General features: G+C 45.1%; 1 protein-coding gene across 1 annotated transcript; it reads right to left on the reverse strand.

The window, feature by feature from the left end:
* Positions 1–9: 9 nt before the first annotated feature.
* Positions 10–27343, reverse strand: rnf19b (ring finger protein 19B). Its single transcript, XM_046417498.1, has 10 exons — positions 27208–27343; positions 13098–14365; positions 6147–6346; positions 4152–4296; positions 3851–4013; positions 2445–2559; positions 1907–2047; positions 1625–1814; positions 1327–1461; positions 10–821 (listed from the first exon to the last, which is right to left on the reverse strand). Exons 2-10 carry the CDS (start codon positions 13766–13768, stop codon positions 377–379), a joined length of 2205 nt encoding a protein of 734 aa, XP_046273454.1. The 5' UTR covers positions 13769–14365; positions 27208–27343; the 3' UTR covers positions 10–376.
* Positions 27344–27864: the final 521 nt, after the last annotated feature.

Consider the following 27864-nt stretch of genomic DNA (forward strand, 5'->3'; position numbering starts at 1 on the left):
ATTTCAACCTTTTTCAATATTTCTTGTGGAAAATTTGTACTTCTTTCTTTTTTTGTTTTGTTTTGTTTTGTTTTTTTTTGCTAAAGTAGCCAAGGCATTTTGCACCAAGGAGTAAACATAAATCATCATCTTATAAATCTCAGAGGTAGAACCCTGACAATTCACTCAGTGAAGAGATTGACAGGTAGATAAGACAAGACAGACAAAAGTAAACAAACGCTGTCTGTGTTCAAGACGGTGTGTGTGTGTGAATCGAAAAGCAGCAAATGAGACATGAAAAAAAAACGAAGAAAAAGCTATGACGTAAAGAAGAGCTCGAAGCATCTGTCGTGGGACTGATTAGTTCTTTTGTGCAATCCTGAGAGCTGATGTTCTCTCAGACGTAGAGGATGACGTTGCTGTCTGCGGGACAGTGAAGGCCTTCGGGGGGGCTCAGGGCTCGACAGGAAGGGGCCTGGGGCTGCTGGCCGGCTGCCAGGTGACAGCTTTTCGGGTGTGGCGAGTCACAGTCGTCAGACGTCAGCTCTGCGATGTCGTCTGACTGAGTGTCCGACATCTCCAGGTCACTGCGGATGCTCTCGGGCTGAGCCAGGGTGACGTCTCGGAGTCCCTCCCTGATTGACACTCCCGGCGACAGTCCCAGCGCAGAGCCAGACAAAGCCCCGCCCCTTCTGGAGCTGCAGTCCTGAGGCTCCTCCCCTCCTGAGACGGTCGCCATGGCAGCAGAGCCCGGGGGCGGGGTTAGGTCCTCTTCGCTGGTCAGGCAGAGATGGCTGGGTTTGGTCTCGATGTCCACCTGGATCTCCAGGTTGGTGCACTCTCTGCAGAGACACAAGATGTACGAGTCAGTCGCAGCGTGACGCTTCTAATGTCGTTCATATTAACACCTATGGACTCAATTCAAACGGCACACAGACAGTAGTGTTGGGTCTCCTGGTTAGTTCTACTGGTCTAACCTGGAGAAAACCTGAAACACACCACCATGTAAAGACGGGAAAACAAAGCTCTCCTGTAACGGCAGCCACAAGCACATACGTGCAGCTCTGCTGTGATACAGTTTGCTTCCTGCTAAGTTTCTGCGAAGCTGCCACTAATGCAGAGGGGGATTTGTGCAGCTTTAGGCGTTGCTACGCATGAGCCAACAACATGAGATCATGGCAGCATCCTGACAAGTCATCAGATTCGCTCTGATTCTGCTATCTCAGTCACATCACACCCAAATCAAATCTGACAGAGCGACAGACGAATCAAAAGCCTGAGAAATAACAGAAAAAACAGGCAGCAGAGAGAGGTCAAAGACACCACAGAAGAAGACAAAAGCGTCACCTGTCAGGTAGTGTGTAGGACGAGATGATGGATCCGGCCATGCCACGGGTGCTGGCGCAGTCGCTGCCTGCTCCCAGGCTGCCTGTCTCCCTCTGGGCTGATTCTTTAGCCAGCTCCCCTGCCTGCACCTCCAGCCTGGAGGAGAACAGACATGTCACAATGATCAATAAGACTCTCGCATCAATTACCCAACGCAAGAAAAATAAAAATAAAGTATATAGTTAATTTAAGGTTAAGTCATAGCTTTTCTTTGGGTAACCTTGTCATTCTGTTCGTTCAAACGTGACCTTTTCCTCACCTGCTGTACTTGCTGGTGCGGGTTCCCAGTGCGCCGCCTGCCAGGGTGTTAAAGTGTGGTGTCTCACCCAGAGCCCCGGGGGCCACGGAGAGGCCCTCACTGGGGGAGGTGGTGCTCAGACCACTGACCGCCCCGTCCAGGCTGCTCTCGCCGAGGCTCGGGGACTTGAGGGCTCGCCACGCATCTGCCACTGCAGAATCAGACACGTGCAGTTTTATTAGCTGGTGACTAACATCGTGTTGCTCCACTTTGCAGGAAATGTTCTCAGTTTGGCGTCCTCACCTGTGATTGGACCATCGTCCTCATCAAAGTCAATCCGCACACCTCGTCCCTTCCCTCTGCTGACGCCGCAGCCTCCCCCTCGGCACAGAGAAATGGGCACCACGCCGTACACGTAGGCCAACATGATGGGCACTCCGATGCCTGAAAAGGGACGGAAACACACACACACACACACGTTCACACCTGTTTGGTTTGAATGGGAACTTTGAACTGCACTTTGTACTTTTTGGGGGAAACTGGAAGAAATGAGTGGATTATGAGCTCAGCACACACGTCCTGGCGTGAAGAGTTCGCTCTATGATCCCAATGAAGTTCAGTTTTTTAAGAAACAAAGAAAGTAAGCAAGAAGTAAGAGACAGAACAACAGCAACAAAATAAAAACAGCTCATTTCAAGCTAAAATTTTGAGCCAATACGTTCCCAAAATAGTAGCTGACTCAGACTGGCATTTGTTGATCGTATAAAAGCATCAGTCCACTGAAAACACGGTGGATTCTTCAGTAAAGCAGCTCTTCCCCTGCGCTTGTCGGGTTTCTTACCGACGCTGACAGCGGCGATGACAGGGGCGGTGATGATGGACAGGGCGACGCCTCCTGTGATGGCCAGGTTCCTCCTGTGGCGAGACGACTTCTTCAGCTCGTAGTGAGCGTGGATCTGCAGCGGAGGAGAGACGGTTAACACACACACTTCATACACACCAGAGCTGCAGCCGAACGCGAGCAGGGCTGGAGGATAAAAGCTGGGAGTTCAGGGGAGATGAGACTGACAGGCCGACATCAGACAACCCGACTCCACTGAGGCCTTTAAATCCAAACTCCTTCTCGCATTTTTCTTCCTGTTCAAAGTTTCTTGGAGAGTTTTTCCTTACTTGAATCAAGGCTCTAAAGACCGAGGATGCACCAGTTGTCATTCAGGCAAAATAAATGAAATGTGACTACGCTGAATGTAACTTTTCAGAAATGGTAAATCACACTGTATTACGCTGATAAACTACACTGTACACGTGCAGTTTGTCTGTATTTGCAGAATGCAAACTCTTCCTGAGGTTAGAACTTCAGGAAACAACACAGAGGACAGGAACATGAGGTGGCGAGCTGCTTTATCGAAGGCTTCAGTTAATCCAACGCTCGCACTGAGCTCAGTCTTTACAAGGCTCAGATGTGTTGTTCTGCTGTTGTCCACAAGAGAGCGCCGCACCATGAAGCTGTGCATCACAGACTCTGACCAAACGCCTGTCGTCATTTCATTTGCTTTCTCATGGAGACAAATGAGGAAATTCAGTTCACCTGCAGGTTTTAGAAAGTCCAGATTACGAAATTTAAAGACCCTTCAGGATTGTAGTTTTTCTCATTTCAGATCATTTTAACAGTCAAATGAACGAAACAAACACAAACTCAAGCTGTTTCCAATAGACAATGTAAAGCGCTGAAGTGAACTTCCTGTCAATCAGTTCTTGTCATTTACTTGATTTCAGTTTCCTGAAACTCCAACTCCACATCAACTACCACTGACTCCATAAGACTCAGACTTAAATAGAAATATAAAAAAACCTTCTTAAGGCATCCATTAAAAGAGTTACGATGCCTTCAGGTCAGCGTGACTGTTGATGTGAAAGGAAACTGTCTTGTGGTGCTCAAAGGAACTGAAAGCACTTTACGACATTTCGAGGAAACTTCGCATTGTGTTACAAATGAGGGCAGCAGCGTAGTGAAACTTAGAAAAAGTTTTTGTTCTGCAAAGTTGTAAATCCCAGATAATCCCCAGACTGTGACTGAATGACTACATCAGTACTGGAAACCATTTGTGTGTGTCGCCACAGCTCTGTGGTTCTCCAACTCTGGTTGCTCCAGCAGTGTGGACGAAGATGAACGTTAAGTTAACCGACCATAAACCGAATCACTTCACTGCTTCAGCGGCTGAAGCTCCTTCCTCTGCTGCTTCTCACCTTGCGGCCGACGTAGACAGGGATGCCGATGACCATGGCGGGAACGGCGATGCCTGCGATGAGGGTGATGCCGACCGGAGCTCCGATCAGGGTGCCCAGCTGCCACAAAATCTTCTTCTTCCTGCTCCAAGGCTTCTTCCCCCAGAATGTGCAGCCAGATGGACTGACGGAGGGAAACACAGAGGAAGAGAAGAAGAAGAAGAAGACGGTAAAGGAGCTGTGGGTCACAGTTCAGATCTGACAAATCTGGAAAAGTCCAACATGGAGCTGATGTGGACAGTGAAAGGACGCGTTTCAGTACCTGAGGTAGTGCAGGTCGGAGATCTCCTTCATGCAGAGCCAGCAGAACTCGCAGCCGCAGACGGCGCAGGTCATGTGATTGCAGCTCCCATCATTCATCTTGATGATGTAAGCGCCACAGCGAGGGCAGGGCTTGATGTCATCGGCTGGGGAGGAGAGGGAAGCGTTCAGTGACGGCGCTCACATTGTGGCAGGAATGCTCTGAATGAGTATTTTCTTTTTATTCCTTTTATTTGTGGTTAAAATGTTTTGAAAGGAATGTTTCGACATGTTGGGAAGTTCGCTGGATGAGACGATCAAAACGCCATGTTTGTATGGTAAACATGTGGTTAGTTTAACTTAGCATGGAGACTGGAAACAGGGGGCCAGTCTGCTTTAAGTGACAACAAGACCCCAGGAGGTTGTGCTGTAAAACCACAACGTGAAATCTAAAAAAAAAATCCCTGAATGCATAAGACTCCTGTCATTAATAAAAACACGATAAAAGTACTTAAATGTAACAAAAATAAAACCTCTAAACTAAATAGTCCCATTTAGCTGTTTTTTCTTCTTCTGTTGGCAACAAAATCAAACCTCATCAGAGTAATGGATTGGACCATTGCAGCAGTTTGCCCTCTAATGCGTTTTAAAGGACAGAAAGCCAAGAAGACAAAAAAAGTCAATTTACTGTGCGTTTGAATTCTGCACGCTGATCTTTAAAGGGCATTTTGACTTGAACAGACTCTGGCAGATCTGTGTGTGTGTGTGTGTGTGTGTGTTATGTGTGTTAGTGTTTGTTGTCTCTGTATTCTGCTGACACAACACACTCTTTTCTCTCTCTTGTGCTCCTCTCAGTTTTTCCATTCCCTCCTGCCTCCATCTTTCCTCCTCTTATTCCTCCATCCCTCCCGTTTCTTTTCCTCTCCCTCCTCTGACTAAGCAGCAGGTGTGAACAGGCAGACAGACAGGCAGACAGAAAGGTAGACAGGCAGGCAGACAGACAGATAGACAGGTAGGCAGGCAGACAGGCAGACAGGCAGACAGACAGACAGGCAGGCAGGCAGACAGACAGACAGACAGACAGGGAGTGGCTGGGATTTTTTTTTTATGAGTCAGTTTCGTCCGCCTGGACTGGTCAGTCTGGTCAGTTCTGTCAGTGCTGCTGAATGTTTGGCAGAGAGCGACAGACTGGAAGTGGTGAATTAAGGAAAGACAGACAGGAGGGAATGACTGAGGACAGCTGGAGGGATTTAGTTAATAGATTTTTAATCAAAATGGAATTAAAGACACACACACACACATATGAGGATGTTTGCATGTACAAGCGTGGATGTTTGGAGAGCTCAGCGTTCAGAAGGACCTCGTCAACGTGTTGGGAAATAAGCTGTTCTGAGGTCTGTATTTTTCCTGTGGCCTGCAGTAACAGAGCGGCGTTAAGGTTTTCTCCACCTTCACTGTGTGCTCTGCTCAGCTGCTGAGGTGGATGAATTTTCATTGACCAAAATCGCCCTGTAAAGCACTTCAGAAGGCAACTAACTCAGTGTGCCACTTTGAAAATCTGACTTGGCAAATTTTAGACGAGGAAATGTGATGGTGACATGTTAAAAATGCTGTACGACAGGATGCAGGGCGCTGCAGTCAGGAAACTGAGACACTGTGGTATAAATAGTGTCTCACGCACCACTGAACGCTGCACGCTTCGCCCAGCGGTGAGAACGCTGGTGAGTCGGTACGACAGACGCCAGACGAGTTTGAATCAGCGCGCTGACAGATGGGGGAGGCTGATCAGATAAAGCCTGACAGAGACAGAGAGTTCTCAGAGGTGTGAAAAATATTTTCAAACCGGAAATGCTGGGGGAGATTTATGTCTACACTCACACACACACACACACACACACACAATGTGAGAGGGCGTGTCCGTGAAGCTGGAGTATCTGTGCCAGACTGTGGTTACTTCAGATGCAGCCACCGTCCAGACGGCCTGGGTGGTGTGAATGTGTGCACCCCGGGTACTCACCGGGCCCCTGCTCCTGGGTGTAGCTGGGCGAGTGGTTGCTGTGGGTGTGCAGGGACTGCGCCCTCTGTTGGCGGGCCGAGTCGCAGGTCTGGTTGGGATGCCAGGCCTGCTTGCAGTGGTAGCAGAACTCGGCACCGCAGCCTTCCCTGCGACACACCAACCTGGGACAGCTGGCACAGCCCGAGGCGATGACCGCAAATCTGAGAGGAAGACACGGACAAAGAGAGGAGGGTTAGGAGTCAAACTACGGAGTAAGGAAAAAGAGACACCGTTTTCTGATTATTTTGAGGCCAATTGTTTGGTGGGAATGACGGCTTGGAGACAAAATGAAGCATATGAGCTCTGTTGCAGAATCAGATGACTCTGCCAGAGTACAAACAAGGAGATGTGTCACTGTGTGCAGTCAGCGGTGCGACAAATGACGATCTCGAGTTTGGCAACCAATGGACTCACGACACAAGCTCTTCAACTGAGAGAAGATCCGATCAATGCAGAAATCACTTACTGTAGTAACAACACGGTGAGAGGAGGGGAAAGAGACGAGATGAGGTTAATCAATATGGATTTCAAGAATTTCAATAATGACAAAGGAGACAGACAGGAGCAGAGTGTTCACTGCAGCGAGGCGCATCAATACGTTTAGAAACGACACATTAAAAAGGTCGAACCAGCAGGTAGTTCGGGTCAAGTCTAAACTTCCTCTGACAGCACATGTTATGCAGGGGAGGACAAAAGGTGGCGAGATTAACTGGTGACGGATTATTTTTCTCAACACGTGAAAGTGCAGTGAAACAGGAAAAATCATAACAGAACAGATCACTTGTTCCTTGGCCTGTGTCCTAACATTCCACCAAAGTTCTCTGAAATTTCCAATCATTTTAAAATATCCTGCCAACAGTCAGCCACACCCAAAACAACTCAATTGCTCTCTGTGGAGATAAAAAAAACAAAGCTAAACTGTTTCAGATAATTTCATGAAGAATACACTTCCTCATCGCAAACCACTGAATTACCATCCTCCAAGTTTGGCAAACACACTTCTAAGCAAACAATGGTAAATATAGCAAAATGAGTGACGCTTTGTACCAGTAAGGACAAAAAAGGCATTTAAAAAGAGGGAGAGAGCCTGACATACAGGCTGTCACTCAGTGAAGGAATCACAAAGGAGGCCACTCATCACATACTGTCACCAAGCTAAGTGGGAGAAAACATGTCGGAGGGGCGATAACAAAAGCGGACGAGGATTTTAACATTTTCTGGCTTTTTTTTCCTCCATCCTGACAAAGACGATGCCAGTTGTCTGCTGTTCAAGTTGTACTATGAAAGGGAAGGCAAGCGGCGAAGAAGTGATAACATGACAAACTTAATTGTTCTGGCACGCCTCCAACGCGCCGGCCCCGACATGTCCCTCATTACCGCCTCCTCAAACGCCACGACGGGCCTTTTCTCCGGACGGAATAAATCAGCAGACATCAGGGGAGACAGCAGGTCGTGTTGTCAGGACAAGATGAGACAAGAACTGGGAGAATTGAGACATCATTTCTGTCTCACAACATGTCTCTGCACAAAGAAGCTCCTTCTGTACCGATGGAAAAATTTAAACTGTCCACAGTGTTGAAAGTGTCAACAGGCCTCAAAGGTCAAACGCTCACTGAAATGAATCGACGTCTAAATAACAGTGCGAACTTTCAACCAAGGGAATCAAAAACCACACGAGATGCCAGTTTTGCATTTGTCTTTCCTGAGACTCAGAAACAGGAGTGATGACCGAGCTGACCAAGTCCACTTCCTAACCATTTCCCCTTTGTTGTAAAAACTCACTCTGACCTCCATGTCAGACCCTGTTCCCATGTCTTCACTGTTGCCCCCCAAACGCCTCATTCTCATCACTGGGACCTTGAAGGCCACTTTGCTCATCATCTGCACAGAGCGCACAGGTGAGGGGAGGAGCCCACACAGGTGGCACAATCGACCAGATGAGTCCAATTCTGTCACCTGACTTGAACAAGTGCACAAAAATAAAACAAACTAAACCAATAAAACGAAAATGCAAATAAATTATCTAAATTAAATGCTGTCCACGTTTAAATTGGCATAAAGATAGCATTAAAGTTTACAGTGGACATCTAAAAATGCATATGAACCGTGCATATCTGTTTATATCCCCACATGCTGCGTGAAAAGCTTCTCCTTCAGTTCTCTGAATCCCTGCAGCCACCTGAAGGCAGCAGGACACACACAGCATCTGTTGATAAATCTCTGATTGTGATTCTCTGATTGTGAACTTCAGGCCAACTTTCATATCAATCCATCCATCGGTTGTTGAGACATTTCAGTGTGGACGAACGGCCTTCACCAGCAGTGCTGCTGAAACTAACGAGAGAACAACAGAAAGACGGAGCACGTGTGCGTTTGGGCTCCTCGTCCGGCTGACCCGGGATCTGTTGCTACGACGGCTTTTTCCCGGGAGAGAATCCCACGCCAACGCTGTCACACGATTGGTGGACTTTTGATGCGGTGCTGAGAGGAATCTGTGCTGATGTCTCCAGGGTGGGAGAGGAAAGAAAGACAGAAAAAACAGAGAGGGACAGAGACAGATTTGTTTTTTGTTTGACACACCAGGAGGCCAAGAAGGGCATGTGAGATCATGTAGATGTGAATGTGAAAAACAACCAGACAGAGCGGAGGAAAGAGGGATGAGAGGCGGATGAGTTTTATGAGTGCTGACATGCTGCGAGTTGAGAGGAAACGTGCACCGACAGTCCTGTCGGTGTTCAACTCCACCGAGAGCCACCTGGGAATCCTGCTGTGCCTCTAAATGCAGCGTTACCACACACACGCGCACACACACGCGCACACACACGCCCTAACAGCATCCTGCATTTAACACCGGAATAAACTGAACACGCGTCACACGTCAGTCTGCAACAGACGAATCAGAACAACGACACACACACGCAGTCCGGCGAGTATTGATCTGTTTAATGAGTCGCAACTCCCGTTACCCCTGGCAACGCTCCCTCTACGCCGCATCGATAGTCACCATAGCAACTGACTGCAAGAGGAGACGGCCACTCTTTGTTCTCATTGGATACCCGGGCCTGACAATCAGACGGGTGGAGACCTTATTGGGCGGATGAGGAGAGCAGGTCAGAGGTGAAGGAGCGTGTTGATATGGAGGGAAAACAACAGTGTGGGCAAACCTGAAGTGAAACAAACCAGGTGCCCTTCAGGGACAAAGCCAGCAGTCGAGCACAGCACAGCGACCCCCCCACATCAAGAATGGCTGCCACACAGTGCATCGTTTCAACAAAAATCCATTCATCTTCTGAGCCTGTTTATGTTCCTGTCGTTCTTCCCAAACGCCTCCTCACCCGTCCACACGGACCCATACATGAAGCCCGACAGAGGAGGGCTGAATGGTGAACATCAAACTGCATGCATGTGGTGAAATTTCCTGTTTTTGTTTGTTTGTTTTTGTCCATATCACAACATGCATATTCACAAAAAAACAAAAAAGAAATCACAACATCAGCTTTTAGGAATATTGTGCAGCATTTTGACATATCAACACGCAGTTACTGTCAACATGAAAATACTGAGCAGCAACAGTTGTCTCATTTCACTTTCCAATTCGAGCAGGTCTAAACCAAACTGTTTGATTGGATTTTTGGAGAAACCCAACAAAACCCCCATGAGCAAGCGAGGAAAAACTTCCACCTATTAGAAGGGGTTTTTTTAGCATAAAAAAAATTTAAAAAAGGAAATGAAATAAAAATGAATAAGAGAAGCATAAGGCAACAATACCTTGTCAACTTCCTAGAAACTACAAGGAATTTAAAAAAAACTGAATGTCACTGAGGATTTCATCATCTGCAGGATGGCCGCACTGAGGCAACGGAAAGCTCAGATAATTTGATCGAAACTGCAGTCAACCTCACGTCTCTATGAACTGTTTTGTAATGCATCTAACAGGATATCAGTAGGATCCAAACTGGCAACAAACGCAGTCTGAACTGGATGCAAACCGACTCCGCGTTTGTCTTCACTCGTCAGTCAGTCAGTCAGTCAGTCTGTCGTGTATATTGACTACCAGACATCTTCAATAAAAAGATAAGAAAATAAAACCAGGCCACATTTACATAAGTTTATCACAAGTGGGCCAACACACACACACACACACACACACACACACACACACACACAATAGGGCCATTCTCAGCTATAAACACTCCATTCACAGTTATACTGAAGAAATTCACACTTATTGTACTGTTATTGTACTGTTTCTGTGGAAGCCAGCTCTCCAGTGACCAACAGTGTGAAGCTGTAGCTGCCAGGTGTGTGTGTGTGTGTGTGTGTGTGTGTTTCGCTGCCTCCAGCCCAGGCTGTTTGTGGTGAATAATAATTTGGACTTAGTCAACTTGTCTGATTTAAAGACGTGGTGAGTCACTGCTGGCGTCAGACGGAGGATCGTCCTGATAAATGTGCAGGTCAGCAGTCAAACCGCATGATACTGCTGGTGCAAACACACACTTCATCAGTTCATCCAGTTTGTGCTCATCTTAACCTTCTTGATCAACACGACTTATCCCCTCAGCCTGATCTCACTGTCCACGCAGAGAGGAAGTGACAGTTACAATAGAAAGTAGAGCTGAACATGGTGTTTTAAAGGTTTGAGTGTGTTGAATTGAGAAGGGACTGGATGCATTTATAGCATCCATCCATTTATTCACATTTTTATATGTAACAGAACAACGTCTTGTTTATTCTCTGAAAAGACCTTTAATGTTCACTAGAAGATAAGCATCTCCAAATTGTAAACTTTAACATAAGATACACTATATGGACAAAAGTATCCAGACACAACTCTTTATGGGCCTGTTTCTCAGGGTTTGGGCTCGGCCCCTGACTTCCAGTGAAGGGAAATCTTAATGCTTCAGCATACCAAGACATTTTGGACAATGCTATGCTTCCAACTTTGTGGCAACAGTTTGTTGAAGGCCCTTTTCTATTCCAGCATGACTGTGCCCCAGTGCACAAAGCAAAGCTCCATAAAGACATGGTTGGATGAGTTTGGTGTGGAAGAACTTGACTGGCCCACACAGAGCCCTGACCTCAACCCCATCCAACACCTTTGGGATGAACTGGAACGGAGATTGTGAGCCAGGCCTTTTGGTCCAACATCAGTGTGTGACCTCACAAATGCTCTGCTGCATGAATGGACACAAATTCCCACAGAAACACTCCAACATGTTGTGGCCTTCAGACATGTTGAACGTCCCTGAATGTATGACAGAAGTTACCGAGCGTCAGATGGAAACAAAATTCGACCCTATAGCTTCCTTCACACACTCTCTAAAGGGTTATGACACACAGTCACAGAGAAACAGAAACAAACAAAAAATGCATTCACAATGAGGCACATACAGACAGATTTATGCAGAGATACCACACAGACGCAGTGGCTTTCCCCTGTGAAATACCAGTATTAACAAACAAAACCACAGCAGAAAAATATCACTGAATATCTGCGCTCCTCCTTCCCACACACACACAAAACACAAACACAATGAATCACTCTTGCTTTCTATGTTGAAACAAACGCCTCTCATTTGTTCCAGAAACCGAACCAGAGTTCCAAACCGATGTGACTCTCCCCTCCTCCGACCACAGGGCCAGCTTTACAGCCCTCTAACCTACTTACAGTTTCATCCCTCCACTTTCAAACTTCCTCAGCCTGTCTTTTCTCTCGCTATCACAGGCAGCATCCTGCTGTCGCTGACCCAGACGGAGACATTACAGTCATTCACATGGATTCTGAAGCAACGCTAGTCACCTGAAAAGTGGGCAATTACAACAGAAAGAATGAGGAACTGAGCATTAGAGAGAAAAAGCGGGAGAGCATGTGAGAGAAAGGCTGAACAGACAAGCATAGATGAGGATACTACAGCCTGATGAAAGCTGAGCTCTCGACTAACGTGAGCTAATAGCTGAGCACACGTTAAAGCAGTGACTGCTTCCACTTTAATCTTAATAAACATTAATTTGTTTATTCATTAGGGCTTCCAGAAACTGGCCTACACAAGTTCTTTTTTCCCGTCAGATATGAAACTACATCTGACAACACTTCCTGAATTTTGCCATGAATCATGAAATGCTTCCATTTTTGCTGCATTTTCACTTTTCCTCTCACTCCCAGTAGTTCAGTTTCTGTTTCTTACTAAATGGTTTACATTAACAGCACAAGGCAAAGTGAATGAGAGATAAGAGCTCTAAATCTCTCTTATATTTGTGTGCTTGATTTTCAGTGAGATAAGACAGAAACAAAGCTGAAACTGGCACAAATGAGCCCAGTTGAACACCTTAAACCTTTTAACATTCATAATGAAAGTGACTAACCTCAAAGTTTCCCCACAAGGACTCATCCAAATCCCCTCAGCACACAATCACAGTCCTCTGAACTAGTGCTCAAACAATAAGCTGATTAACCTGTTAATACTTGATAAGGAACTGTCAACAATTTTGATAATTCTCATTTGTCTAAATCTAAAATATCAAACGTTTCCTGATTCAAGTGTCTCAAAAACAAAGATTTGTTGCGTTTTACTGTTTCTAGATGATTGTAACTCAACTATCCTTGAGGTTTTGGGGTTGTGGACTGTCACAACAAGCAATCTGCAGACATCAGCTTTGGGCCCTCAAAGCTTGTGACAGAGGTTTAGTTGCAGCCCTACACTGAACACAAAGAAAAACTAAGTCCGAGGCACAAACATGTAGCCCTGGGTGCTATTTGCTGCCTGGAACAGCAGAGTAAATACACTTAATGATATCACAGAAACAGAAAGACGGAGACCAAAAGAACTTTGAAACGAGTACAGATGAGCTGTGGACTAAAACACAAAGCAGCCCTTTAACTAAAGAGGACAGTTGTTGTGGACAGTTTCTTACCCGCAATCAGGCGCTGGGCACCATCGGCAGTCTGGATCGGAGGCGAGGCACCTCCGCAGCAGGAACTCCTCGTACTTCTCCAGCAGGGCCGCGTCATCTAAAATGTCCGCCACCTGTTGCGGGGCCAGTCTCTCGGCGCACTCGGGGCAGCTGAGCTGGACTCGACTCTCTGTGATTTCAATGCGGAGGTACTGTCGCAGGCAGCAGAGGCAGGAGCGGTGGCTGCATCCCAGCAGCTCGGGGAGCTGGTCAGCGGGCTGGCGCACCAGGCACAGGGGGCACTCCAGGAGGTTGGCCTCCCCACAGGAGGGGGCTCCACCCAGGGATGGCTGGCTGGAGGAGAGTGGCTTTGACGGGGTGCTGGAGGCAGCATCCTGGGGTGATGTGGCGGCTGTGGTGGTGGTGGTGGTGGTTGTCGTGGGCGTAGCAGAGGCTGCGGCGGCCGCTGAATTCAAGGCAGAAGGGAGAAGATGTTGCTGTGCGTGGTGATGATGGGACAAAGGGGTACCCGCTCCAGCTTTAGGGCCCCTGGTGCTCCGAGAGCCTCGTTTGCTGCGGAAGAGGCTGTGAAAGGAGATGCGGCCTTGACGTTTGCCTGCTGCACGGCACTTAGGGTTGGGGACGCCACTCACAGAGGAGTGAGGTGATTCTGAGTCCTTTTCTGACCCCATTTTTCCAGGAGAGACACACAAGGCCAGTTACTGAGGACTGATGCACGTCACTGTGTCGACACTCAGGGACACTCAGCTACACAAACAGGATTTGTCTCCTCGAGAAAGCCGAATTCAAATGCTACTCAAGTTCCTGTTAGAAAAACTCGACTCGAAACCCTTTTCTTCCTTTTATGTGAGACAAAGGAGATAGAAGGGCAAGAGATAACAGACAGGCAAAAACTGAAAATGAAAGAGATTGCGCAAGTTCAAAGAGGAAAAAAAAATCCCCTTCGGCTGCCAGAGTCTCGCTAAAAACTCAGCAGTCAAAAGGTTCACAAAGAAGAAAAACTACTTCAGTCTTTCATCTACCAGGCAGATGTCGAAGCCTAACATTACTGCGATTCTCTCTGCCAAAAAGGTTAACGTCACTTCCAATGAATGATTCCCCAAAAACAGAGGAGGTAAAAAACAAGGTGATAATCCACAGGACAGAGTTCAGTCTGTTGTAATTATTCCTCCGTTTGAGTTTAATTCTGTTCAGCTGCGCTCACAGCTTCTCCTCGGCTCGTCTTCCTCTCGTGCGCGTTGAATGCCGGTGTCTCTGAACGGTCCTCTCTGTCAGGAAGAAGAGAGCAGGAAGTTAACACAGAGAGCATGCTCAGTATGACACACACCTCTCGCTGCTCCCTCCTTCTGTGTCTCTGTCTCTGCTTTGCCCTCTTTCAGTTCGCTCTGTAACTCTCCTGACACCGAACTCATCGTCTCGCTGTTTCTAATCACATCTGAACAGACAGACCCGCACATGCGACACGGCGTTAAGTGGCCGTAATTAAAAGGTTAAAACGCGACAGAAACGCCACATGACATCATCAACCTGTCTGACCAGTCATGTATTCATGTGAAACCAGTGTCTCCGTCTGTCTCTCTCCGTCACGCTGAGAACCGCAAGCTCTTCCTCCACTTCACACTGTGCTGCTACTGCCGTTGCCATGGTGACGCTCGCTGTGAGCGAGGCAAACAGCGACCCACTCTGTGACTCTGCCACTTATGCACACACACACACACACACGTAAGCATGAGCACAGTTGAGCATACGATGGTAAGTGAAAACGCTGATACAAATGTAAAAACACACACACACGTAAGAACAAACACCAGTTAAAATAAAAGTGATGACTGCATATACGCAATTACACACACAAATGAATTCATACATGGCATTTGGGCACACATCGGTAAATGTATACACACAACACCAACAGACATGAAAACACACACATAACAACATAAAAAGGCCACACACACACACTGTGGCCGATGCCTCTCCACCTCCTCCCACGGCACCAGACTCGAGCTAAAATATCCCAGATGCGAGATACGAGTGCAGCCATCTTGTTCTGATGACATCACTTGGAGCCAGAGTCTGTGCAGAAATGATTGGCTGGTGGAGCCACGGAGTATCGGCACATGTACTCGTCTGACCCAATCAGGTGCAGCTGTCAGTCACCCCTCTTTTCTATCACGGAAAAACTAATTAAAACCAAACTAATCAGAAAAATGAACACTTGAGCACACACCAGCACAATAAGAACTACCTAAAACGACAGAAACCATCTTTAGGGAAAAATTTATTTGACGTGCAATTTGAGTTTTAGTTTGGCCCACATGCTTAACCTGCAAATGAACACACACCAGCTGATAACCATCAAAATAAATGTGCACATCTCAGCATGAACACACACACGAGAGGAAAGTGTAGCCTACACACTCACAAGATGATAATTACATCCTGTGTCCCCAACACGATTACAGGCTGTGTGAGCTGTGTTAAAGAGTGTGTGGAAGAGACACTTCAAAGCCCTCATGTGTTGGCATGTAGCATGTTATTTTGTTCGCATGCGTATTGTTTGTTGCGTTGTGTTTCAAACTCAGCTGAAGGATCGTGTGCTTTTTAACAGGCTGATAAAAACCATTAAAGTCATGGGAGGATGTGTGTCATTTCATCGTGACATTTCTGAGGTTTTTAGCAGAACAGAGAAACGTCAATCACGTTGGATTCAATAAATCAACACTAAACTTCCCAGTGCAGCACTGCAGATGTTTCCTGGTTTTCCCTCTCTGACCAGCAAATGACTGAGCGGCTTTTCTGACTTACATAGTGTTCATAAATCTGATTATGTCTGCGAGTCTAAAGGCCACACCCACACACACACACACACACACACACACACACGGCAGTGCTGACCCAGCAAATGTCAGACCATTCAGAAGATTGCGACCCGTGTGTCTGGGAAGCGTACTCAGGTGATTGACAGATTAGCTGACCAATCAGACAGCCGCACAGACAGAGAGACGTCTGCCAAGCGCTGGCTGAAAAGTCTGTTAGGACTTCCACGTCATTAAAAAAGCAGACAACCTCAAGCAGCTCAGAACTGACTGCAGACCATTACTGGATATCACTGGCAGAAATTATGTTTTCCTTACTGTATATTCACCACTAATGAGCAAATGTTAAATGAGCCATCTATATCTACAGGTGGGCCGGTGCACTTCCATGGTGCCCGCCTTGATTCGACAGTAGCTAAGAATGGACAAATCATCTTTGGGAAAAATTAATTTGACATGTTTTTTTTTGACATTTTCCAATCTGCCAACATGAAAGGGGAGGAACTTATGTCCTAAACTGCAGCCAACCACCAGGGGGTGACACAGATGCTTCCCACTTCCTTTGAGGGTTGCTGTGAACGTCGTCCATCTTCATATGCAGTCAATGGTGCCAACACTCTGCAGGCTGTGCAACATTTCTGAGGTGAAGTCAAGAAACCTTTGTGTGTGTGGTTTTATTTTTTACTACATACGAATACATACTGCACCAACGCTTACACATCCGCTAATGGTTGCCATGGCAGCCATCACTCACAGCCGTCTTCTGAGGGTCAAACTGCGTCGTCACCAATATGATTGTAAGAGTATAGAAGGCCTACAGTTCCTAAATATAACTTCCCACCGGCTGAGTTTTTAATAGCCCTCTCCTCTGCTGCACCCGGAGCATCACACACACACACACACACACACACACACACACACACACACACACACACACACACAAAAGATCACACAGTGCTACAGATGGCAGCCTCTGTGTGTGTGTGAGATACAGCCCCGAGTGCTTGATGCTTTTTGAGAGGAGACTTTTGATTCCGACACTATTTTACAAACACGAACAGCAGATCTGTGTGTGTGTGTGTGTGTGTGTGTGTGTGTGTGTGTGTGTGTGTGTGTGTGTGTGCCTTTCATCCTCCTGCAGCACAGGACACCATCTGAGCCAGTGATCAGAGCTCCTGTTACTGGAATCAAACAGGTGAAACTTTAACCGTGTGTCAGTTCTGTAATGTTGCTTCATGATGAGTTGCTTAAATGCTCTGATGGGGAAACACATCTTTCTCTCTAACAGACGTCTCTGACAACACACACAAACACAAACACAGTTGTGCGTGTGTGTGTGTGTGTGTGTGTGTGAGAGGATATTACATTAACCCCCACTCATTTCCTGGAGACTTACCCTAAAGCTTAACTCAAGTCTTCATCCTAAAATTTAAAGATTTACATTACGGGGACTTACGATCGGTCCCCAAAAGGAAGTCGAGTCCCCACGACGTGATTGTGTAAACGGATTCATGTTTCCACAACATGAGTAATACCAGGCCACACACGCACGCACACACACACACGCACACACTCACTCCTCCACAACCTGCTTCTGTTTGTTTTTAGGAAAAAAAGCGGAGGCGAGATTCTCAAGTGCTGATAGAGATTTCCTGCTTCTCCAGGGAGGTGACATGAAACAACAGAGACTGCGAAGACGAGTTTCTTCATGTTGTGTCTCATCTGTTAACCTGCTCACGCTTTCCTCACATTTCCAACTGAAGACCCCAGCCTGATGTGCGGTGAGAGTTTGACTCATTTCTGTTAGGAGTCTGAGCGGACGCTAACAAGACACACTCAGGTGTGTGAGCACACGAACGTAACCTTAATGTTCATGTTGTTGAACATCAGGACGCCTTTAGTAACATTCACACTGACCGTATTCCTTTTTAATTAAGCCACTTCCCCAGACTTCTGTGAATTACATTCAAATGATGCTCTACGTGCTTAATTTTAAGGACCTTGAATCCCACGTGTTCAAGACTTTTCAAAATCTGCAGACATCCTGGATGTTGTAATGTTTGACTGACAGTTTTGTGAGTTTCAGAATATTTAAACAACATTGTTTTTTTAACTGAAAAAGAGTTTGTTAATGTCATTTTAAATTACCGTGCCTTATTATCGTTATTTTTGTTTTTGCAAAGTACTTTCTGATAAGTTAACTCTAAAATCGTACCACTGCTGAGACATTTCCCACTTGCTCCCTGATTGTTTTATGCGTGAAGCACTTTGTAAATTTGTTTTTTTTTGTTTAAAAAGAGCTTTAAAGAGACATTTGTACGCACTGGAGAAAACACCTCATCAGCATTAATGCAATCATTTAAATATCAATCGTTAGATAACGAGAGCCTGGAGATTTGATTGGTTCTCTAAAGAGATTCACATGTTGGTTGTGTAAGGATGTTTAAACTTAAAGTAACAGAGAGCGTGTGAATGCGTGTGTGTGTGTGCGTGTGTGTGTGTGTGTGTGTGTGTGTGTGTGTGTGTGTGTGTGCTGTGTTCATGCCGTCATTTGGCAGATTGGTCTGAACAGCCTGAGAACTTCACAATCTGGACTTGATTTATTATCAACATGCTCACGCACACACTTTGTTCCACACTTGTCCTCCTACTCCACTGCTGCTCAGTTCAGCTCACACACACACACACACACACACACACACACAGCAAACCTCCTCTCCTCACACTCTCGCTGCACATGCAAAGCATTTCTCTTTCTTCTATGGTTTCTAGCTTGTTGTTTCAGTGACTCCCTCGTTCTTCTTTTCTTTCTTTCACTCTCACACGAGTTTCTGATGTGTGGCCTGACAAAACGTTGAGTGCAAATAAGTTGACGTTCGTGAGCCTGTGTGTGTGTGTGTGTGTGTGTGTGTGTGCGTGTGTGTGTGGTGGTTTGTAAATAAACATCTCAGCTAACTGCAGATGAAACTGTTGACTGAACGCTTCACAGCAGCTACGTTCAGCCGCCTCTCTGTGGTTTCCACTGTGTACAGATAATCTCAGGATAAAGAAGACCACTGTGTTTTGTGTTTTTTCTTGCCATCTGTGCCAAGACTGCAATTAGCTAAAATTAAGGAAAAAAACAAAAAAAACAAAAGGATAGGATTACATTTTTCTATTGCTCTTTATATTTTCACAGTTGTTTTCCCTTTCTTTTACAGATTTGTTCTTTTTCATAGCACTCCTATGACTCCATAGTGATTATGTTCATATTCATATTCATTAAGAAAACAAACAATCAACCACAAGGTTTTATGAATCTGCTGAAGAACATGATGTGATGTGACTGAAAGCACCAGAACAGCCACAAAAGGGGCCTCGGTGAGCTTGTTTTGTCAGCTATAATATACATGATTCATGTTACATTATTGGGTTATTATTACGGTTATATTAACACCGAAAAAGCATATTCATGGCATAACTTATCACAATGCAGCTAATTATAAGGTGCTGACTAGTTTCATGTACAAAAATGCATCATTTGAGAAAACTGATTAGATGTTTTGGAAGCTAAATCTGCAACCTTTACTATTACAGTCAATAACAGAGGAGGGACAAAAATGATAATAATTAGTTAATAAATGATATTAATTTAGTGTAATCAAGTGTCTCAAAGTTGAACATAAGTGCAGAACTTCCTCCACTATCAGCAACACACTGCAGCCTTTTCCACTCACATAATTCCTCCCATGAAGGGGAAACGCGTTTCTCCCTCTTTTGCCAAACACATCATTTAATAAAAGTTCTGAGGTCATTTCTTTCCTTGGAACTTCACAGCTGTTTATTGCCATTGCAGATTCCCAGAAACACAGTTATTCTTCTCTGCGTTTCAAATGACCACTTTTTCCTGCTTTGGCGGATTGTGACTCTTGCTGATCTGCTTCAGTGCAGCCTGTACACCAACACTGATGTGCAAACATGCAGTTACACCCCTACATGCTGTAAACACTTGGCCCTTATAATCCGTATTGATGATTTGTGTGCAGGTTTGACACGCAACCTTTAGATCTAACCAAGGACAGAAAACCAAAACATGCCTCAACAAACCCGTTCACCCGCCTGTATTTGATATCAAAATATTATGTTGATTAACTCTTGTATTACACAACGGCAAACACACACGTAACAAAAAAAAAAAAAAAGCCGCTTTAAATGTTAAATAAGTCCCTCGATGCGATCACACATAACTAAAAACAGCACTTGAGGAACATTTCTCTTTCTAATCAGACTAAACTGATTATCCTGTTGTTGCACTCAGTGTTCAAGAGCATCCTATCACTTTGGATAAGAGCCTCAGCTAAAAGCCTGCAGTCCAAACTGACTGATGACATTGTTTTAACATGAGCAGACAGATCCACCGAGAGCCGAGGTCCAGCAGACGGCTCGACTCAGGCTGTTTGCAGCGATGCTGATTAACATCCTGCTAATCTGAGGGCCGGGGGCCGACAGTCCCTGGACAGAACAGGTGGTCCCCGACTCAACCAGGAGCTAATGATGCTTTATGTGTGTGTGTGTGGGGCAGAGAGCTAATTAGAGACCATCAGCTAATCGGGGTAACAAAATAAACCCCTCGCTAGCTGACCCGCCGTAAAGATGTCGGCCTCTACCTTCATCGCACGCTTCTACAGAACATCGACCAACTTGTGCAACCAATAAAACTGAAAACATCAACATAAAAGTACTAAACTTTTACTAAAGAAAAAGAGTCATACTACAGTGTGAAAGTGCTTCATTAAATGTGAGGGTCCTGTGCTCAAAATCTTACTTGTATTAAAAAAATAAAAACAGAAGCGTTGTCACTTCTTCTGCTTTAAAAAATATTTTGCAAATGGGTTAAATTTAACTGCAGAACTCGGCCTGCTCTCATTTCGTTCCCTTTGCTCCTCTGTTCTCAGTTATCCACATTTCCTTTCCAATATTCTTAATTTGTATATTTATATGCAGAATTAATTTATTTTATAAAAATATCTGATGTTCAGACGTTGGCCAGGTCAAACTTTCAGTCTTGGCCAACCTGTCTTTGCACACACAGGATGGTGCTTGATGCCATATGGTGTGCCAATGGCCTGCAAGTGCCACTGTTAACCAAAAGTCTGTTGGACTATAACGAAAGCGGGACTCACATCGTCATAGGAAGGTAACGAAAGCTGGTGAGCAACCTTATAATGAGGACTTGGGTGACTCAGCTGCACTGACCTCAAAGCAGTGTTTGGCTGTTAGGCTTCGTCCAGCCCTGAGGCAGTTATGGTTTTTATGGACCACAAAGATCACCAGCACAGACTGCACATTATTAGTGGCCACATGTCCCTTTGAAAGCAGACAGGTCAAGCAAAAACATCTTCATCTCTATATCTTTGTGAGAACATTTGTTCCTTGCTACACACACACACACACACACACACACACACACACACACAGTCAAGGCTACCTCCAGTGAGCAGCAGGACCAGCTGAGTCATGCATATTAGATACCACGACTGATTAACTGGGTTGTAATGACACATTAGAGCAGAAAGAAACCAATGCCAAGCTCTCGCTTCAGCACTGATTCACGGCGTACTGCGTGACCTCACTGCAGCCTCTCCTCCCACACAGCTGCTTCCATCAACACAAATCAACAGTCTTTTTTTAATTAATAATTCAGAAAGGCCATCGCTTCACAGTTATGCGCACAACCATTTGCACTGACACCCAAGGCCTGCGTAGTCTGACTTGAGTTCATTACAGCCATGCTTGTGGCTCTGCGAGACCATACTTAGCTAAAGGCTAATGCTAGCAGGGCAAAACGCTAACAGGCTGATCTTCAGCTGATAATATCCACCTTCATCACATTAGCATGCTAGCATCTAATATTTGATAATCAGCCTGATGATGTTTTCCACATTTCAAGGCAATGCAATAAACAGTTGTTCACATATTTCAGTCAGGACCAAAGTGGTGTCATGTCACTAGCAAAAGCTAATGTGTTTCCCTCATGTATGTTTATAGTCGACACTTAGCTGGCACACATCCCGGCCTTTCACTGAAACAATTACAGTGGGGGGGGGTCACCTCATACTCCCTTCAGCTTGTGCTCTTCCTTCCACTGAAAACCAACATTCAAAAAAAAAACAAAAACAAAAAACAGGCAAAACGCCAAAACATGGTTTAAAATAATTACAATTCTTAACATTTACGGTTAGCTATTCCATTAAACCAAACATTCTGCTCATTGGCACCTACGTAGCTCCACTTTAAATGAATGTTTCCACATTTTGATGATGACAAACACACAGCACTGATATTACTCTCATATCTGTATTCATATCTGAGTATTCATGATTCATAAAGCTACAGTCAGTAGGCGGTTAGCTCAAAGCTTAGCACAAAGAAGGAAAGGCAATAAAATCCACCAACAAGCACCTTTAAAGCTAAATAATTACAGCAACACGTTACATCTGTTTGGTTTAATCCATACAAACACATAAGCGCAAACAGCTAAGCTAAGCTAACTGCCTTCTTGCTGTAGCTTCACATACACAGCAGAGACATGAGAATTGCATCAAATTCCTCATCAAACTCGTAAATGAAACAAAATTTGGAAAGTTGTTGAACTATTCCTTCAAAACCAGAGCATTTGTGACGATTTACACTTGTTTAGTATAAAGATTTTCATAGTTTGTTTGGAAAACAAGTTAGATGGGGGGTTAAATGGAGCATTTTGGCTAAAGACAAATCTCACCTACACTTACATGACTCCAAACTTATCTAACAGACTTTAGTCTTTAATGAGCACACCTACAGCCACCACAGCACAAGCTTTTACAAGTCTGTCTCTTCTTCTTAACTCCTCGTCTAGTTTCTCTCCATTTCCACACATTAATGTGAACCGCATCTTTAGACAGCGCCAAAAGTGGCTCACGAAAGATTTAACACCTTCAAAGCCTGTTTATTTTCATTAGACCTAAATCTATGAGGCTTTAGATTGATATCACCAATCAAAGTTTTATCTTTCTATCAAAAAGAAAGTCCCCTCAACAACACCTGTTGAAACTAGTAAATCTGTCGTGTTTTTCTGCACTATCGGTTTCTCATCAGTTGAAAGTCTGCACGGCGAGTCGTGGGCACAGAAACATGCAAAAAATTGGGCTGTTTCACTTTCATCGAGGGTTTGTAGTCACGAGAAAATCAACATTTCCAGTAAATGACTTGGATGAAACAGTTTGAAGTACACAGCCCACTGAGCAGAGCTGCTTAAGGTACTGTCACACAGAACATGAAGGACTTGCTGTTTACTGTCAATATTTCTACAAGATCTACAAGAAAAAACTTCACGAATAGCAGGGCTGCCCACACGAAATCCTGCAGACGGCGAGTTGTTTTGTAAGCAAAGTGATTGGTTTTTGGCGCGTGCGTGTGGATGTGAGCTGATGGAGTGACACTGCATGTAATGGATGTAGTTCAGCTTCTGTGGAAAAACCACCAGACAACCAGACATGAGGTCTGCTCTTCCTAGGAATCCAGCTCACACACACACAGTTTGAACACTGCTAATGTGTGCGATCGTGTGTGTGTGTGTGTGGATGCGTCCATTTCACTCGAAAACCATCCCAACATCTGCCAAAATGTGCCTCACCATAATATTTGTGCTTCCTTAAGTGAATGCCAAATGAATTTGAATAGAATAAAGTATTTAAAATATGTGTGGGAGAAGATTTTATCATCCGCTGATGGTTACACACTCTTTTCAGGGGAAATGTACTGTGCAGTTAGCTGATTTCCATAGCACCACTTTGATGACGCCGCATCCATTGTTATAGAGGCTAATATGGGTCTAATCTCCCTTTCCATCCATCTACTTATCGCTCTGTTCGGACTGTCATCGACTAAACTCCTTATTGAACTCAAAGTCTTTTTTTCAGTTTCAGTCACTTTATTTACAGGAAACTAAGAAAATCAGCCAGTTTGCGGAAGACCAAAGCGAATCTCTGAATCTTGTTGTGAAACGTAGCGTATGTGGGGTTGAGACTCGATGACCAATATAAAGTTTGCACATTTCACATGTCCTAACTTGTTAGCAGTAACTGAAGTAACCGCAGGCTGCTTGACGTTAGTCAAAGAAATATGCAGATTTAAAGCCACTCCAGTCAGGATGTTCTTATTAACAACGATGATTATATCATATTTCATATTTCAAAGTTTTACATGTTCAAATTGGTTGTTTTATCCAGACAACAACACAAAACCCAAATATGGTGAAGTCTTTGCAATTTGTCAAAGAAATTCGTTATCAAAATAGTGATAGTCAACTGATGAATCAGTTTATTGACTAATACCTTCAGCTCTACTTGACATTTTTGTGCGACGAGTCACGATGAGAAATGCATTTTAAGAACTTACAAATGGTCAAAAAATGACCACAGACAAGACTAGTTTAGACAAACCAACCAGCTAACTGACAGATGGGCCAGCATCTATCTATCAAATCCATTTTAATAAAAATGCAGTGGGAGACAGATGGATAAACAAATGGCGAGTCTGAGCATTTTCTCTCTTTCCCACTGACTACCATTAACACGTCCATCTTTCTCCTAAACACACACACACACACACACTGACAAAGTACATTCAGAGTCCAGAGTGATGCACTGGAAGGTGGAGGTAGAAAGAATCGGCTTCTATAATTAGAGGAGCGTTCAGGAGCCACACTGCTGAGTTGTTGAATGTTTAATGCCAGGCCTGCAGGCATTACAGTCGCAAAGAGCAAACCTCCAAGCCCCTTTACACCACCTCTTAACACACACACATAACACCCCCTCACTCACACACACACACACACAAACTGAGGCCTGCTCAGAGAGGTGGAGGAAGTGAGCAGCAGTAACAGTAGTAACCTGGACGAGTGGATTCGGCTTTCAGAGAGGAAACAGCAGCACAATGCAAGGACACAGAAACGGTACATCTGACAGCTGAGCGTGTAATTCCCAGCTATTGTCTGTAAGCTGAACCACATAATGACACGAGAACCCAAACCGCCTCTGGATGAGGTAATGGTCACACACATGTGAGAAGCGAGAGGAACTGCTCCCGACACGAACTGAGAGCTCAACCGATCCGTCTGATCTCACATCCGTTACACAATCGTTCTGCTAGAGCAACACACCTGTGGAAATAAAAAGTCCAACTATTATTTTGGGCCACATCTGAGATATATATGTATATATATATATATTTTAGAATAAATTTCACATGTCAGGCACAGATAGGCCTGAGTGTTTTAACTTGCCTCCTGATTTTCTCTTGTCAGTTCTATGTGCAGGTTAGGACAGAGTCTGACTAATAAACAAACATTGTGAAGGGGACAACACGTTGATAGGAACATCCAAGGTCAGCTTAGACTTCTGTCCGTATTTATAGAGATGCAGTGTTGACGACTGGGTTGTATCTGACCTTATTAAACAGATCGGGTATCAGCCAAAGGTGACTGATCCATCTCAATTACTTTGATTATTAGACCATAACACAGCTCGTTTCTGCAGTCGACATTTACTCCACAGCAGATGTCTGACAATTATTCTGGCCATGTGAGTTTATGGTGGAGCCAAAGGTATCGAGTCCCCCATTCAAACACCCGCGCAATTCAATCACAAGCCCTTTTAATAGCATCAAATAACTAATTAAAGCCAAACTTATCAGGAAAACAAACACTTGAACGTTAGTTTGGCCCATGTCCCATCTGCCAGCGTGCAGGGGGAAGGGATTATGACATGTACTGCAGCCAGCCACCAGGGGGCGAGGCAGCTCTCACGTGGTCCATCTTCATGTAGGTCAATGGTCGCAGCATGTCAGACCGTATCGGGTAACATGAGTGTATTAATCACGTCTGGAAACAACGCTGCCACTCAGCCTTGATTCTAAACAAGGTAACAGATGACTAAAAGCCTCCTTAAGCTGAGAGAAGCGATTTCAAAATCTGTGAGGTCATCAAAATTTTACACACTCGGTTCACTGCACCGTACTTTCTACTTTATTTTGCACAACATGACACTGTTCATTTGTTGTATTTTTATATTGCTTTGTATTGCTGCTGCTGCGCTGTAATTTTCCATCCTGGGATCAATAAAGTATATCTTCCCACCTAAAACGTAAAACCTACGGATCGAGCAGCAACGCCCACATACAGAGAAAGCAAACATGGAAGGCACAACAATTTATTATCGCATGTGCCAGGTGAGCAGTTCTCATTGGACTTAAATGAGTAAAGACTAAAGATCATTTGCTCATGAAAGTTATACATTGACACACCACAGCACATTACACCTTCATCACCTGAGCCAATCACATCTATTTAACAGGCATTACTGACCTTCCACACCCTTATCAGTTTATTAGACAAGCGTTGGCTGATAACTGTCTGTTTAGGTTGCTTTTGGAGTCAGAGTTTAAACATTTTTTTTTTATCCAGAGGGATACAAATATTTTGAGTGTGTTTAGTCTCAATTTTAAAGAGGAACCTACGTCGTCTCTTCACCAAGGCAACCAAACCAGTACGATGCTGGAAAGTTTCACCACATCTTTTCCGCTCTGAGAAACAATGGCCATAAAATCTGCCCTCAAACACCAGTAAATACCTCAAATATTGGCATTGTGTTCCCGTGAGGAGGAGTGGGGCTCGGTGTCTTTATATCTCCAACAGTACATTTGATTTTAAATGTCTGCCCTTGTTTGCCCTGCTCTCTTCTTTAAAAATTCACAATAATGTACTTGTTTCTTTTTTTCACAGGAAAATCCAACATGTCCTCAGCCCAAACGGTGACCAGGGAGTGGTGGAGCACACAGGAATGTTTTGAATGGAGAGCTGGGGAAGGATTTTAACTCTCAGGCGTCCTGAAACACTTGGACAATGACTGTACTGAAGCTGAAGACATTGTGGTTTTATAGAGTATGATTATTTCCAGACATGAAGCAGAGACTGGACACTGATCTGTACCGTCCCTCCAGGTACCCTGGCAGCCTCATAGCTTCTATGTTTTATGTGATTATTTTAGGTGGTTTTGGTCTGAGCTGACCCTCCTGACTGGCAGACACACAAAATGTGGCTGTCGTGCTTATGAATAATCCCACCAGAAGCTGTGATTTTAGGGTTTGCAGTGGCAAACTGCTGCACTCCCTCCGAGGTGGCCCCTTTGTCGGTTTGATTCAGCCGGTCTGTACAAGCAGAGATCCTGTTAAATCCATGACATCTCAGACAAGCATCATCACACAGCACTTACCCAGCTCAACAACCGGATTTCTTCGACAGGGGAGGCAGGGGAGCGATGCGACGGCCACTCACGGCTCGTTTCCCGGCTCTCTTCCTGTGCCGCCGGGCTTTTCAGCGGTGCTCGTCCTGCGCTGCCGTGTCCGCCTCTCTTCTGTCGAGCTGGGGGGCTCCGGGCAGGTGACGGCGGCCTCTAAGCTTCCTTCGCCCCGGGAGCGCAGCGCTGAAACTCTGTGTAATCTCCGCAGCTCACTGCGCTTCGCTTTCCGTCTGACTGCCGCTCCGCCGCCGCTGCCCTCTGACGTCAGGGAGGAAAGCCCCGGTCGGTAACGTCACGCCGTCCACAACACGGAAACCCCACCCCGTGGCGTCACCCCCCCTCCCTCCTCCTCCAGGAAGTCCATTTAGCTTTTACTGTAAAACCAGCTGTGTGTGTTAGTTAGAAAAGGAAGCGTTTTGTTTTGCTGGCGAAATAAGTAAACAGAAGCCTCACAGAATAAAATGTAATCATCCTTTTACGGTAATCTCTACATCAGCCAATTAGAGGGCTTGTCTGATACCGTCTTCCTGCTGTCACGGCCACAGCTTGTTCAGACACACCACGAGCTACTTTAGTAAACCTCATGCTGCCTACTGTGCCCATTTCACTGTGAAACAGGCCCACCTTACT

Source organism: Scatophagus argus, chromosome 17, assembly GCF_020382885.2.
Source record: "Scatophagus argus isolate fScaArg1 chromosome 17, fScaArg1.pri, whole genome shotgun sequence".
NCBI lineage: Eukaryota > Metazoa > Chordata > Actinopteri > Scatophagidae > Scatophagus > Scatophagus argus.

What these genes read in the sequence shown, in the direction of transcription:
- rnf19b (XM_046417498.1), bottom strand. Translation starts at nt 13,768, where the DNA reads ATGGGGTCAGAAAAGGACTCAGAATCACCTCACTCCTCTGTGAGTGGC. An exon ending in CACCCAGGAGCAGGGGCCCG is followed by an intron (nt 4,297 to 6,146) that starts GTGAGTACCCGG and finishes TCTCCTCCCCAG; the next exon opens with CCGATGACATCAAGCCCTGC. An exon ending in CGCACCAGCAAGTACAGCAG is followed by an intron (nt 1,462 to 1,624) that starts GTGAGGAAAAGG and finishes GTTCTCCTCCAG; the next exon opens with GCTGGAGGTGCAGGCAGGGG.